This window comes from Schizosaccharomyces pombe (assembly GCF_000002945.2).
Source record: "Schizosaccharomyces pombe strain 972h- genome assembly, chromosome: I".
Taxonomy (NCBI): domain Eukaryota; kingdom Fungi; phylum Ascomycota; class Schizosaccharomycetes; order Schizosaccharomycetales; family Schizosaccharomycetaceae; genus Schizosaccharomyces; species Schizosaccharomyces pombe.
In genome coordinates, this window is record NC_003424.3 from 1,148,096 (window position 1) to 1,162,184 (window position 14,089).

The 14,089-nt window shown below is 36.1% G+C and overlaps 7 protein-coding genes and 8 long non-coding RNA genes across 15 annotated transcripts, besides 1 other annotated feature; 8 read left to right on the forward strand and 7 right to left on the reverse strand.

Annotated features, from left to right (window-relative positions):
• Positions 1-35: 35 nt before the first annotated feature.
• Positions 36-3,155, reverse strand: mug115 (the record flags this gene model as incomplete). The annotated part of the gene is made up of 1 exon (NM_001018625.3): positions 36-3,155. The coding sequence occupies one exon, from the start codon at positions 3,153-3,155 to the stop codon at positions 2,760-2,762; it is 396 nt and encodes a 131-aa protein (NP_593228.1). The 3' UTR covers positions 36-2,759.
• Positions 516-699: an LONG TERMINAL REPEAT.
• SPOM_SPAC56F8.13 (uncharacterized protein) lies at positions 1,816-2,564 on the forward strand (the record flags this gene model as incomplete). Its single annotated transcript, NM_001018624.3, has 1 exon — positions 1,816-2,564. One exon carries the CDS (start codon positions 1,816-1,818, stop codon positions 2,119-2,121), a length of 306 nt encoding a protein of 101 aa, NP_593227.1. The 3' UTR covers positions 2,122-2,564.
• Positions 3,156-3,972: 817 nt separating the features above from the next.
• Positions 3,973-5,543, forward strand: SPOM_SPAC56F8.15 (uncharacterized protein; the record flags this gene model as incomplete). The annotated part of the gene is made up of 1 exon (NM_001018626.3): positions 3,973-5,543. One exon carries the CDS (start codon positions 3,973-3,975, stop codon positions 4,501-4,503), a length of 531 nt encoding a protein of 176 aa, NP_593229.1. The 3' UTR covers positions 4,504-5,543.
• SPOM_SPNCRNA.2508 lies at positions 5,084-5,551 on the reverse strand. Its single transcript, NR_191876.1, has one exon. It is a non-coding gene; the product is annotated as a non-coding RNA (long non-coding RNA).
• On the forward strand, positions 5,485-8,709 carry esc1 (transcription factor Esc1). The gene has a single exon (NM_001018627.3). It carries the CDS (start codon positions 6,638-6,640, stop codon positions 7,877-7,879), a length of 1,242 nt encoding a protein of 413 aa, NP_593230.1. The 5' UTR covers positions 5,485-6,637; the 3' UTR covers positions 7,880-8,709.
• SPOM_SPNCRNA.2509 lies at positions 5,561-6,024 on the reverse strand. The gene has a single exon (NR_191877.1). It is a non-coding gene; the product is annotated as a non-coding RNA (long non-coding RNA).
• SPOM_SPNCRNA.2510 lies at positions 6,184-6,407 on the reverse strand. The gene has a single exon (NR_191878.1). It is a non-coding gene; the product is annotated as a non-coding RNA (long non-coding RNA).
• On the reverse strand, positions 8,392-11,387 carry pso2 (DNA 5' exonuclease). The gene has a single exon (NM_001018628.3). It carries the CDS (start codon positions 10,695-10,697, stop codon positions 9,015-9,017), a length of 1,683 nt encoding a protein of 560 aa, NP_593231.2. The 5' UTR covers positions 10,698-11,387; the 3' UTR covers positions 8,392-9,014.
• SPOM_SPNCRNA.2511 lies at positions 9,710-10,609 on the forward strand. The gene has a single exon (NR_191879.1). It is a non-coding gene; the product is annotated as a non-coding RNA (long non-coding RNA).
• On the forward strand, positions 10,846-11,144 carry SPOM_SPNCRNA.2512. Its single transcript, NR_191880.1, has one exon. It is a non-coding gene; the product is annotated as a non-coding RNA (long non-coding RNA).
• Positions 11,388-11,470: 83 nt separating the features above from the next.
• Positions 11,471-12,057, forward strand: SPOM_SPNCRNA.2513. The gene has a single exon (NR_191881.1). It is a non-coding gene; the product is annotated as a non-coding RNA (long non-coding RNA).
• Positions 11,531-11,905, reverse strand: mug103 (the record flags this gene model as incomplete). The annotated part of the gene is made up of 1 exon (NM_001018629.1): positions 11,531-11,905. The coding sequence occupies one exon, from the start codon at positions 11,903-11,905 to the stop codon at positions 11,531-11,533; it is 375 nt and encodes a 124-aa protein (NP_593232.1).
• csn4 (COP9/signalosome complex subunit Csn4) lies at positions 12,023-13,330 on the reverse strand. Its single transcript, NM_001018630.3, has one exon. The coding sequence runs from the start codon at positions 13,255-13,257 to the stop codon at positions 12,124-12,126; it is 1,134 nt and encodes a 377-aa protein (NP_593233.1). The 5' UTR covers positions 13,258-13,330; the 3' UTR covers positions 12,023-12,123.
• Positions 12,201-12,733, forward strand: SPOM_SPNCRNA.2514. Its single transcript, NR_191882.1, has one exon. It is a non-coding gene; the product is annotated as a non-coding RNA (long non-coding RNA).
• On the forward strand, positions 12,915-13,752 carry SPOM_SPNCRNA.2515. Its single transcript, NR_191883.1, has one exon. It is a non-coding gene; the product is annotated as a non-coding RNA (long non-coding RNA).
• Positions 13,753-14,089: the final 337 nt, after the last annotated feature.

A 14,089-nucleotide genomic window follows, 5' to 3' on the forward strand; every position in this document is an offset into this window, starting at 1 on the left:
TTTTATTAATTTTTTTTTTTTTTTTTTTTAATATATTTTATTTATTTATTTTTAATTTATCTTTTCTATTTATTATTTTTTTTATTGTTGTATTCTATTATAGGTATAATAACTTTATTAAACGGCTTTTCCAAGTTAGGATAATAATCATCAAGAAATTGCTCGATCTTTTGTAATATTACTAATATTAGGAAATATTCATTTGCTTAGTATCTATTATAGTAGTTTAGTTTCAATTGGAAACTACTGTTAAACGCATATCTTTACCAGCAGCATTATATATATTGCCCAACAACATAAATATTGTTGTGTCGTTCCTCGTAATCCCATGGAAGCGGGTATTATTTATTTCAAACATCGTAAAACCGTTACAATCGTTGTATATAAATGATATCGAACGATCGTTGAAATGAGAGTTAACTGCGGCAAACCAACTTATAATATCGTTGGCTATATCGCATTTAATAGTAATAAAATCCTAGTAAAAGAATCTAAGTAGCAAACTTTTTCAAAGGTATTCTTATATATGAGTTTTACTGTTATTTGTAATTGAAACTATTTCCTCAGCTCACATGTGGTTCCATTTCCAAAATTTTAAAATAGTTGTTATCAACGGGGTATTTATTTAAATAAATGGATAGTCATCGAGAATGATCAATCAACAAATCTAACGAATACTCCAACATACGACATATAGTGTGATTGATACATAAACCCCAATTGAACAATAGCGTAGTGAAGTATTTCCGATAGCTAAACAAATATAGCAAAATAGAGTTTAGAGTAGTCAAAGTAGTATAGGGTCGTATAGCGAGACCGTTGTAACCGAATAAGGAGGTTAGAGAGTGTGAAATTAAGGAAGCGAGTGCGATGGACTTTAACTAGGCAAAAACCCAAACCCACCTACCTACCCACAAAGACAAAAGGAACGATAACAACCCCCACTTGGTCCTATAAGGCCTAATTAAAAGAAAAAATGGGGGACCAAGCCAAAGGGGAGGGGGGGGGGCTGCAAAGAAGAGAGAAAAGGAGAAGAGAAATTGAAGAAGGGTAAGGAAGGCAAGGAAAGAGATGGAGAGAAATGAATCGATCAGAAGATGTTATGGAAGAAACGAGGAGGAGTCATTTTTCCGCCTCTATTCTAATCAATGTTAACACAACGTGTAAGCATTCAGCCGATGAACATTTCTCAGTCAGGATGTATATGCATCATACCTTGAAGAGAATGGGATGTTGAGACAGTGGTAGGGATGTTTGAGGCAATGAGAAGCGGCAGTATGCTTGCAGTGGAATGTTTGACCAGGGTGTTTTTACAAAGGGATGTTTGGGAGAAAAGGGGGAAAAGGAGAAAGAAAACACTGGATCTTGTGAATCATTCTACATTGTACGTATGAAAAGGCGCGTTTTTCTTTTCTTTTCTTTTATTTTAAATGTTGTCTCTTGTTTATCTTTTCACTTTTCTCTTCTTTTGTGGCGTTTCTTCTCTCTTATTCTTTTCCCCAACGCTTCTATCGCACCTATTCCATTCACCCGTAAATGGTAATGTGAGCTCTGCTAGCAAAAGAAGGTTTTATCAGAGTTGAAGCATGTGCTCGCACGATGAAAGCAAAAATCCTTCACCCAGCATGTGACCTGGTGCTTATCGACTAACGAACGCTAACGAGACGTGTGAGCCAAGTTGGACAGGAGGGAGCGAGAAGGAGAGAAGGGATAGAAAGAAAGGAGACACACAAACATACAAACAATGAGAGAAAAAGAAAAAAAAGGAAATATAAAGTGAGATTGTAAGTGTAAATTCCCAATACAAAAAATGAAATGAATGCAACCCAAAAAAAAAAAAACGAAAAAAAAACAAAAAACCCCTATTCTCATAACCATGTCAATACCAAGCTCATTCTTCCTCATAACACATTTCTTACTAATATACTTTTCTTACTTGGATTAATTAAACATACCAACCAACTCACTTTTCCATCTATTCCTCATTCATCTGCAATTTCCACTTTACTCAAACAAACTCCCCTCCCTACTCGTATTCTCTTCTTGTCTCTGTGTTTGACTCCTTCAAGCGCTAGCGCTCGCTCTAGCGACGGCATAATTTTATTTCCACATCCGAGCTAAAAAACCTCGGATCAATTGATTTTCATCAAGGACCGATGTCATTTCAAACTGCGCCCAATAAATCACGTACTTTTAACCTTCGGAGCCTTACCTAACGAATCATCTAGGAATTCATCTTCCATTGCGTCATTCACGCACATCTAGACAAGATAAGGTGAAGACCACGAGTCGGGTATGTCTTCCGAATGTGCATGGCTCTGACAACAACATCAGATAAGTAAATATGTGCTTGCCGGATTGCCGGAGGACTTTCGATACGAAAAAGTAAGGCACTTGAATAAATCCAAGAGAATGGGTCCCCCACTTGGGACTTTTTTCCAGCTGTAAAATGAGTACTTGGGAAAGGGAAAGAAGAGTGGACGGGAGAGAGAGGAAGAATAACAATGGAGAAGAAAAATAGATAAATCAATAAAAGTAATAAGATAAAAAAAAAGGTCTAAAACATTTTTTAAAAACAATTTCCAAACCCTCTATAATCTAGGTCAACTCTTGTAAACAAAGTAAACTTATTCTTTACTGTGTGTGATGTAGTCGATTCCAGCTCATATTGTGACGCATCTTCTTTCTCTATCGTCTGCCCCGGTTTGTCTCCCGTCGTTTCGTATTTTTCTCCGCGGTCCTCCTTTGCTCGGCCATGCCTAATTACCTTTTCCTTCCTTTTGCCAACGCAAGTCAAGTGAAGTTAGCTCTAGCTGCCCGAGCTTCTTGTTGACCATCGGCCGTTTGACCCCTTTGCCCACGTTCCCACGTCTATTTGGACCACGCGTTAACGTAAATGATTCCTTGAGCCCCCACTCGGTACTGCCAAGATGGATTTCCTTTCTTTTTTGATCAGTATATGATCTTGAAAACGTACAAGGGGGATCCCGGGGGCCACACGCAACTTTTTGTGCTCGTTGTTTTTCTTTTTCTTTTTTTTTTAATTGTTGTTTATCACACATGTCAGTGTCCCCCTTAATCTTTCCTAGTCCTTTCCGAACTAGACACTTTAAGCGCAGCGCAGGGTGGTAAACAGCATAGCATGGTTTACGCATGACCTAGGTACGGCAGTTGAAGGCCAAGACAAAGAAATGAAGCGTAAAGGGGTCCGGGGGATGGATGGGTCAAAGGTAAAGAAAGGGCATGCGTTGAGAAGGAAGGGTGGAGAGAAAAGAGAAATGCAATGAAAAACTTTTCAAAATATTAAAAATTAATGAAATACTAACTTTTCTTCACTTATAAGTGTCACTTGCTTTATTTGGAAATTTTCTATTGCATGCATTTTCCGTATGCATACAATTTCCCTCTCTTGTCGAAATGCCTCGAGTTTTTTTCATCTCATCTCATGTCTCTTCTCTATACTCTAATCTCTTTTAAACGCCCTACAACACTCTCCTCATTCTCTTCCCATTTCTCGGTTGACTTTATCTTACATTCTCTACCTTGCCTTGGCTCCATTCATCATCCCAGCAGCAAAACTTTCTCCTTCACCCAAGCCATATGCAGCATTGTCTTTTTCTTTCCTCGGCCTTTCCGTCATCCATTCTCCCGCCATGTCCTTTTTGCCCGTTGACTTTGCCTTTCAATTGATTTTTGACTATTATTATGATTCTTATGACTTTAATGATTTCCTCTTAATACCTCAACTCATTCTGCCTACAATGCGCCTCTTTGCTCGATCCGACATCGGACTTTTGCATCCATTTTCTCTAACCACTGACGACTCACTGGGGAATACTGATGCGCATCGCTCTTCCAAGTGTCGTCAGTTATGATCAGTTTGCGTGGATTTAGCCTATTCATAGGAAAAAAATATCATGGCAAATCGGTCTCCGAATCTCTTCCATCAAGACATAATGAAAGGATAAAGAAATGTTTTTTTTTCTTGTCTTTTCTGCGTGTGAAGTGTTTGTGGGGTTTTCACTTTGCACTTTAGTAATTTCTGTACCTTTTTTTTTTTTGCAAATGACTCCATTCTATTCTATTCTTTGCTTCCTTTCTTTCTTTGCCTTACTGCTACATTTGCCGTGCTCTATCTACTCTCACACACTACACTTTTTCCATCATTTTACAATCGCTTGTTATCACTACTCTCTCTGTCTCTCTCTCGTAGCTCTCTTGCTTTTCTACACCCTCTATCCCTTCCAATCCATCACTCTCCCTTTGATGCCATTTTTGGAGAAAACCGAATCGTCCATTTTGACTATATCACATGTTTATTCGCCTCCTACCATTATCACGTTTGATGGCTTCAAACGCTTACTCCGAATGCATGTTCCTTTTTATACTCTAAGCTTTGACACGTTTTCTACTCACACCAACTTTTTCCCCCGTCACACTTTTCCTATATTTATAGCGCGGGTCAGCTTGCACTTCGTAAAGCAGCTCTCTCTTAGTATTTAAATAAATATTCACTGTGCACACACACTTACACCATCTTATACTCGGTAAAAGTTCATCTCCTATCAATTCAAGCACACTTATATATCAATTGATTGATTCCCCTAATTGATTTGTTTATTTGAATTCATTTATAACTACATCTGCATTCACATTCATATCCACGTTTATAATTTTTAGAAACCTTGTTATCTTTTTTTTAGTGTTTTCTTTCTTGATCAAGATCTCTTTGGGCTCTTTTTTATTTTCCTTTTTTTCTTTCTTCTCTTCACTTAAAAAATTTATCTTGTTTATTTATCTCTTTTCTCTGTCTCCTTTTTTTTTTTGTTCTTCTTCATTGCTGCTGTCTACTTCTTTTCTAGTCTAGTTTCTACCTTAGATTTCGTACACTTTTGTCATTGCGCTATCAACCCTGTGCAAACGTCTTGTTGACTTGATTTTCAGACTCTTCTGGAATTGAAATTTTCATCATCCTCCTGTTTCATACCTCTCTCCTTGCTTGTTCGTCGAGATTACGGGATCTACTTTTACTCATAGAATTCTCATTCACTTCACTTTTACAACTTGATATTTATCTTATTTTTTTTCCCTTTCTTATTATACTATACTGTGGTATTCCTTCTCCTTTACTTCGTCGCAGTTTCCTTCTATTTCCTCTACCGGGCTTCGTTTGAATTCCACATTGACTTTGTTGTTTTTGCTGATTTTCTTCGCAAATCCATCCCATCTCCCATACTCAATTTTTTTCTTCTTCTTTATCCTTAGACTCGTTGGTGTCCATATTTGCTTGTTCACGTGAACGTAACCTTGTCCTCATCTACCGTAATCGGGTTTTTTTGGTGGTATTGTTATTATCGTGCTACTCTGTAAGGAGGTGTTTGCTCTTGCTACTTGTTTCTCCACTACCACGTTTTTTGTCTTCCCGATCTCCATCCCCCCACTTTGTCCCGATACAAATATCAACATTATCCCAGTTCCACAGTCAACCGCTTTCCCCATCTACGTACACACACTTCACATTCAACGAAAACTGAGCTTGGGCCATTTGAAACGTTAGCCGTGCCCGTTTAGCTTTGAAATCTTTGCTTTTGTTTGTTGGTTGTGTTGTCAGTCGGCTGTTGGCAGTTTGCTTTGCCAACCTCCTCTTCTGTTGTGTGGTTTCTCCAAATACATCTCATTGTCTCGCATCTCTCCTTCATAACTGTTCTCCTTCGGTTTGTCGTATTGTTTTGTTCTTCTTGTCCGTTTCTGTTGGCATTTGAAACGAAATAAATTGCTCATTTGAGAAGATCGATCGACTTTCCATTCGTCCCATCTCCCTTTCAATTTTTCTCCCTTTTTTTCCTTTAAATTCGTCTTCAGTGCTCTTCTTGTTTAACCCAAAGTCTAACGATACGAATAGAATTAAATTGAATCAATCGACTCGAATTGGAATTCGTTTTGTTTTTGTCTCTCCACTTTTCTAGTCTTCGTATTCTCGACTTTATCTTTTATTTCTCTTTATCCAAGTGTTTTCCCTAGCCTTGTTTGCATTGTCTGCCTTTGTTGTTGATATTTTTCCTTATCTGTTTTGATCGTTTTATCCTTTTTTTTTAATTTTTTTATTACCTACTATCTTTCCCTATTTCCATTTTTGCCTCAAATATAGAACCTCGGTTTACCCGTCTTCTTGATTCAACCAATTTTTTTCTTTTTCCGAATTATTTTGTTCCTTATTTTGGATTTTTCTGGTTTGCATCGGTTCGGATCGACATTGGTATTTCTTCTCCTTGTCTACACACTTTTCTTGAACTTGGTTTTATTCAACATTTTATAGTCGTAATTGATTTATTAATTAATCAATTTCATACTTTGCTTTCTCCACATTTCCGAGATCTTGGATCCATTCTCCCTCGTCATCGATCTCCCCTAAAATTCTAAAGCCGTCTGCTTGATTTTATCGTCTTTAGGAACCTTTCACCTTCAAACCTTTTTTTTTATCTATTTTACTTTCAATCGTTTGATATCCGTTGGTTGTTTGTTAGTCGGCCGTGCCTGAGCGATATTTTACGTTAACTTGCTCATTTTCCTTATTTGTTACTATTTTTTTTCGTTAATATTCCCCTTCTTTTTCTAATTTTTTGTTAATTTTTATACAATGTCTTCATACGCTCTTCCGTCAATGCAACCCACTCCTACTTCTTCCATACCTCTTCGACAGATGTCGCAGCCGACAACCTCGGCACCTTCTAATAGTGCTTCGTCTACCCCTTACTCTCCTCAACAAGTCCCCCTTACTCACAATTCTTATCCTCTTTCAACTCCTTCTTCCTTTCAACATGGTCAGACACGTTTACCCCCGATCAATTGTCTAGCCGAACCTTTCAATCGTCCCCAGCCTTGGCACTCAAACTCCGCTGCACCTGCTTCCTCTTCTCCTACTTCTGCTACTTTATCAACGGCGGCCCATCCAGTCCATACCAATGCAGCTCAAGTCGCCGGTTCCTCTTCTTCCTATGTGTATTCGGTACCGCCTACGAACTCTACTACTTCTCAAGCTTCAGCTAAGCATTCCGCGGTACCACACCGGTCTTCTCAATTCCAGTCAACCACTTTGACTCCTTCGACCACTGATTCTTCTTCAACGGATGTTTCTTCCAGTGATTCGGTATCGACATCTGCCTCTAGCTCAAATGCTAGTAATACTGTCTCTGTCACATCTCCTGCTTCTAGTTCTGCTACTCCTTTACCAAATCAACCATCACAGCAACAATTTTTGGTTTCTAAAAATGATGCGTTTACCACGTTTGTTCATTCAGTTCATAACACTCCAATGCAACAATCCATGTACGTTCCTCAGCAACAAACCTCTCATAGTTCGGGTGCCTCCTATCAGAATGAATCGGCAAATCCCCCTGTGCAATCACCTATGCAGTATTCCTACTCACAGGGTCAGCCCTTTTCGTATCCTCAGCACAAAAACCAAAGTTTTAGTGCTTCTCCAATAGATCCTTCTATGAGTTATGTTTATCGCGCTCCAGAGTCATTTTCTTCCATCAATGCTAACGTTCCTTATGGACGAAATGAGTATTTGCGTCGTGTTACTTCTTTAGTTCCTAATCAACCCGAATACACTGGTCCTTACACCCGGAATCCCGAGTTACGTACAAGTCATAAACTTGCCGAACGCAAACGTCGTAAAGAAATCAAAGAACTTTTTGATGACTTGAAAGATGCTTTGCCTCTTGATAAAAGTACAAAGTCTTCCAAATGGGGCTTACTTACTCGTGCAATTCAATACATCGAACAATTAAAGTCAGAGCAAGTTGCCTTGGAGGCATACGTCAAAAGTTTGGAGGAGAACATGCAATCTAATAAGGAGGTGACTAAGGGAACGTAGAGTATCTGAATTTTTTAACTATTTTTTTTCGATATTTTGTTTTGTTTGAAACGAACAACATCAAGACTCATCGCATAATTCATATATACTCTGGACTGATAGGCATTCATGCTTTCCATCTTTGAGTTATATTGGATATCAAATTTCTATACTGCTATTATCAAAGTTATGTTGCTATTTATTTTGGATCCTAGTTTATTTTATGCCACCTTTTGGAGTGGGAGAATTTTATGACTTGCTAAATCTGTTAATTACGGGTATTAATTACCTATAGATTCATTGGGAAGAAATTATTTATTGATAATTTCATATCTTTATCTGTATTCAACTACAATAACTTTGTTTTAGTCAGTCTTTTGTTGACTAGGCTTCCATAAATCCCAACAATATTTCATATTTCAATCATTTTTTACTGTCTTTTTGTTATTACTTTTTATAATTTTGTTATATATTTTTTTATTTTATTTTATTTTTCTTCTCTCTTAACACCCTTTGCTGGACTGTTGGAATTTTTTTTTGGTTATTTATGAGTAGCTTGATTTTTTTTCCATTAAATTATTTTCGTTGTTTCTCTGTAGTGGAAATTTGAATCTTGAGCTCCTTCGCCTATGATGTTTCAACTCTCGGGGCAATGTTTTATGAGAATTTTTTATACTAAGGTTCATCGTTCATCAATGGCGAATGCTATTACAAAAAAATTAGAAAAAAAATTGATGATGTGTTTTATAATGAAAGGTGTTTATTTGATGACAATTCGTTGTAGATTGCTCTATTATTATAATTAAAAAAAATAGAAAATTAGCCTAAATGAACTAATGTTAAGTATTCGATCATAAAAAAACGAAGCTCAAAGAAAGTTTAAAAGTTTTGGATTATTTGCAAGCTCATAGTTTGATTTAAATGAATATACACCTACACTTTGGTGTCATTTTTTTGTATAATCTTGTATTAGCACTCCTGAAACTAAAAAAAAAAATAAAATATAGAAGGATAAAGGATTGGCATAGTAAAGCATACATACAAAAACATTTTGCTCACATTAACATTAATTATAAGAACCATAAATAATAGCTACAGACAAGCTCGTATAACCCTAAAAGAAACAGAAAGGAAAATTATTGTGGTAGATTTTGGTTTACCAATCCACATTTTCCAATGAAAGTAGGCCTTGTTTCTTTCGGCGCCAAGCCCAACGATCTAGCCATACATTCATCTTTTCACGAGACCGTTGACTACCCACATTTACAGTTGGGATAATATGTCCAATGTTCATCGACAGACAAAACATAGTTAAATCATAAAAGCTCGAGTGTTCACTGTAAGGGGCTACAAAAGCTGCCACTTTGTCGGTGCTTCCTCTAATCGCTCTTAAATCGTATTCCACAAATTTCGGTGGTCTGGAAATTATCGAGTCTAAGCTACTGCTAAGTTGTGCACGATTTTCCAAGGGTTGAAATGTCCAGCCAGTAACTTTGTACCCTATGATCTTATCAAAGGAACTATTGTATTGTTCCAAATAGTCAAGAAGCGAATTCGGATGTATTCCCATCATAGTGACCATATGTACGGAAGCTTGCGTAGGATCATCCGTTAATAAATCTATTAAATCTTGATTTTCAAGTTGTTTAATAATATGCATTTTTCGAGGAACCACATAAATCCGTGAAGAAAGAGATTTTGCAATAGCAACGGCTACTTTTTCTTTCCCGATGCTATAAGTGCTAACTACTACCAAAAGCCTAGAATCTGTTGACTTCTTGATAGATATTGCTTTGTCGGCGCAAGCTTGAACAACATCCGCTTGGGGTGGAAAAGTATATTTAGGATTCAAGTATGTAGTGTCCAAATAAACTTTATGAATGGTCTTCTCTCGTAAAACAGGATGCATAACGTGATCCTTAGAAGCGCGGAAATCTCCACAGTGAAGAACACGTCTTGTTTGATTACTCTGAAGCGTTTCAAAAACAAACATAGCTGATCCTGGACAATGATTAGCATCCAAAACATATACAGTAATACCCATTATATTATATGGTTGATTTAGTTTGAGACGCTTCACATATTGTTCATCAACATGCATGACATTTATTAAAAGATTTCCTGTTACTTCTGAACAGTAAATAGGACCGTGCTTCCATTTTGGAGTTAAACCGCCATAGTGATCAGAATGAAAGTGTGACAAAAAATAAGCTTCAACACCATCAATGGCACCGTAAGCAAATGCGTCAACGGCAAAAGGAATATTATAAGGCATTAATTTATAGAAAGGAACAACAGACCGAACATTAATTTGCTTTCCAGGTAAAGGTAATAACGCCTGTTTACAGGAATCAGATATTGGGAATGTACTCGAATTCGAAGGATCGGCTTTAACGACAGAGTCTTTCTTCAGCTTTTTTGAAACAGCTTCCGTTGTTCTCCCGTCTAGGCAGTCATTGACATGTATATTGGCATCGACAGTTAAAGACTCCAAAGTTATTCCACATATTGGACAAAGAAGCAATTCAGACATGGTTGACTCCTCGTTTTTAACCAGCTCATTTTTTAAAGGTTCTAAGATGTTAGCATCCCCAAAAGATTGCCATTGAGGAGACTCACCCACTTCAGAAGTGAAACTTGGATCATTGAATTGTAATAAGACTTCCTGTGAGAATTTCTCATTTTTTATTTGGGAACTTGAAATTGCATTTTTTACTGTAGAGGGCTTGGTGGTGGAATCAGTTTTTTCAACAGAAACAGCTTCATTACCCCACATGTTTTTGCCATTATTAGATTTTTTAAAAAAATCTAAAATAGACGATGACTTTCGTTTACTCATTTCAGTGAACGTAAACAAAGGCAAAATTATTAGTTTTTTGTTTTTTGGTGTATAAGCAACAACAGTAAGTGATTGAATTCTTTTAAAGGAAGTTATTTCAAAAGTTGTAAAGTTTCGTTTAGCTTAATAATGAAAGCTATTATTCGAGGAAAGACACGATAAATCCGCAAGAATCGCTTAAAAGAAGTCTTGAAGTTAAGGAAACGGCGAGTAGACGTCAAGAGCGACTTTTTCTAATGTACAATGTGTATGAGAAGTCGTAGAATATTAGGTATGCCTTTGAAAGATCAAAACGAAAAAACAAAGGAAACAGATTTAGAAACTTTACCTCTAACTATAAATTTCAAAGTATTAAAAAGTGTTATGGATGAATTATTATGTGACGCTGGATGATCCAAAATTGGTCGGTCAGGATCTGGTCTAAAATGTAAAAAAAAGAAGTATACCTAAGGAAGGGTAATAACTGAAAATTGAAGTAATGAAAAAAAAAGAAAAAAACACCTTAAAAAAAAAGCATCGATTATTCACGAAAATGCGTTTTATTTACAAAAAACTTCGATTTGGAGAAGCTAGTGAGAAATATACTTTCACTGCAGCTTAGCGTTCCTTAATGATTTTAATTTTTTTTCCTTTTACTTTCTTAATGGCCTACAATGGCAATAAGGCCTGTTACTGAAAAGCCTTGCAATTGCACAGTTCAAGGCAAAACACTTAAAAAAAACCCTCTTGGCAAGCATAAAGTAGTCTTCGCTCAAGCTCCTTAAAACAAATCATCAACATGCGAAGGAGTTTTAAGACAAACAGTTAGAAACAGGTGGTAATAATTATAAAAATCAACTTCTACGGTAAAAACGATTTCCTTTTTCCTTTAATAAAAGTTTTCGCGATTTGACGTGTCGTTCCTTTAACATATCTCGGTCATCACTTAAAGGCATGTCCTCACTGTTGATACAATAAGGTCTGTCAGCTAGAAAAGGATTTCGCTTTCTTTTTCTAATTGTATTGTTCCTTTGCAAAGGTGGAAGACATTTGTGGATTACAAAACTGTTAGAAGAAGTATTTTTACTTAGACCAGCGACAAAAGAATATGGAGGTGGAGCTTTATAAATTGATGTAAACCCGTCAATTTCGCATTCTTCTAGTCGAAGATTTTTATTAAAGTAGTAAGGATCAGCATCCGATTCTCTGATTATCTCAAATTGCTCCATTACCAATTGGTACTGCGAATTGGAGTTACAAGCACATGTAAATAATATAAGAACAGGCAGAGAGGGAAGTTACTTATAATGTAAACAAACATTAGCGACCACGAGGTGAAAAAGATACAAATAAGAACGTCAATATTTCTATGACATTATACAATAAATATTATTTTAAATGAATAAAATAGATGAACTATAAAACAGTTTTTTTTTTCACATTTGGTCTAAGAACCGTAATGTTGAAGAACGGTTGCAATTTTATTAACATAATTAGGAAGATTGTTTGCTTTTCCATACTCTGGCAAAAAAGTAATGTATCCTTCACATTGATCGATTGAAGCATTCAATCGTTCTTGTATCACCATATCAGCAACAACTGTATCAACCTGTTCCTCAGAAAGTTTAAAGTGTTTTGCAAGTATAGATGTAGAAGAAACTTCAAAAAACTCTGAAAGAAAAAGGATATTCGTTTCCAAAAAATGTCGACCATCCTCTATCAATCTATTCATATGAATTACTTGGTGAGGAAGTAGAAAAGGCAACAGAAAGGCTCCGTCCTCTTTTCCGATAAACTTTCTTTTAAGGTACTTTTCGACTAGAGAATAAAACGGGATTTCTCGGACGGATGGTTGGAGAGAGATTTCTTGGAGGAACTGCAAAACAATAGGAGAAGGAATCGCTAGAAGTAAACATTGAGCTACTGAACACAAGTTCTCTCTATAAATTAGTTCATTTCCAGGTACTTTATATTGAAGTACCCGATAGTAACATTTCGCAGCTTCTAGGAATTGTCCTGTTTCATCGAGAGCGCGAGCATTGCAAAGTTGAAGTTCCATTAGCAATTGATCATTACTAACTTTAAATGCCAATGGTATACTTGTCCTTACGGTTAAAATTGCTTTTTCAGCTTTTCCTAACTTTAAATAAGCATCTCCTAAACGAATTCTTAATAACAAGAGTTGCTCTAGGTCGTTTTCAAAATGACCATGTTTTTCGACAGCTTCCAATGAAGAACATAAAAGCTCAAAATTTTGCTCAGCTTCATAAATAGTGGCTAATTGTAAACAACAGGAAACCAAATATTCTGAAGGTGCCTCCTCTAACGACTGTACTGGAACATATAATTCAGATATTAACTCTTTCCGTAACTCAAGAGACGAAATGCTAACTGCAACATCAAGTAAAGAAAACAAAACGTCGTTCCGTTTTGCAAAGTTGTTGCTGCCGCAACAAATATTTAAACATCTCTTCGCTTGCTCAAATAGCTCTTTTTCATTTGTATAATGCAAAGCTAATGCTTCTCGAAACTGTGCCACCGGCATATTCCCTTCCAGGAAATAATGAACTACTTCTTCCATTTTGATGGTTTATTGGGAGAAATAATTCAGTGGTGGGAGTGAATGGCTTTTCTTCATTGAATGTGAGTTTGGTAAGAGTAGCAAAATCAAAGTTTCGCACCTCTAGCTTAATGGCAATCAACTAATTAAAGTATCGTAATTTAATAATTGGAAGAAGAATATGATTTAAATACATTATTCTTTCAAATTTACGCAAACATAAATTTAAAGAGTTAAGAAATGCGTAAAGTAACTTTGCCGCCATTTTTCTCTAGAATTGTACATATTATACATCTCGATTTGTTTATAAATAAAAAAGTTGACGATGTCAACTGTATTCATTAATGATGTTTTAATTAATTTAAATGCTAGAATTATACCGACATTATTTACTTTTGCTTTCTTCAGCTGTCGTGTTTGTTAAGTTTTAAAATTGATGTTGATAATGGGAACAGTAGAAAAGTGCACATTTATGAAATAGGTTCAACTATTTTAAAATAATCTAATTAGGGGTCTTCTCTGCAATACGGGAAGATGTCTTACCTCTCAGGATCAACTATGTAGATATGCATACTTTTTCTTCATATCTAAGATCGATTATATTACGGAAATTATGAGATACATAAAAATTGAATATAAAAGTTTACATTTATTGAAACGTAAAAGTAACAGCTTCTGTTAGCAAATTAGTCAGTACAACAAGAAAGTTTACCCTACATTCGATTTCCAACTCTGAAAGCAAAAATATTCAAGTGGCTTTAAGCACCATTTTTACTAATTCCTCTACTACCTTTTTTACACTCTTTAATGGAATGTTAAAAAATACGAACAGTCTTACAGTAACTACAGCGCA

Bases quoted from the DNA above. Each gene is read 5' to 3' on its own strand.
- esc1 (NM_001018627.3), top strand. From the start codon at position 6,638: ATGTCTTCATACGCTCTTCCGTCAATGCAACCCACTCCTACTTCTTCC.
- pso2 (NM_001018628.3), bottom strand. From the start codon at position 10,697: ATGAGTAAACGAAAGTCATCGTCTATTTTAGATTTTTTTAAAAAATCT.
- csn4 (NM_001018630.3), bottom strand. From the start codon at position 13,257: ATGGAAGAAGTAGTTCATTATTTCCTGGAAGGGAATATGCCGGTGGCA.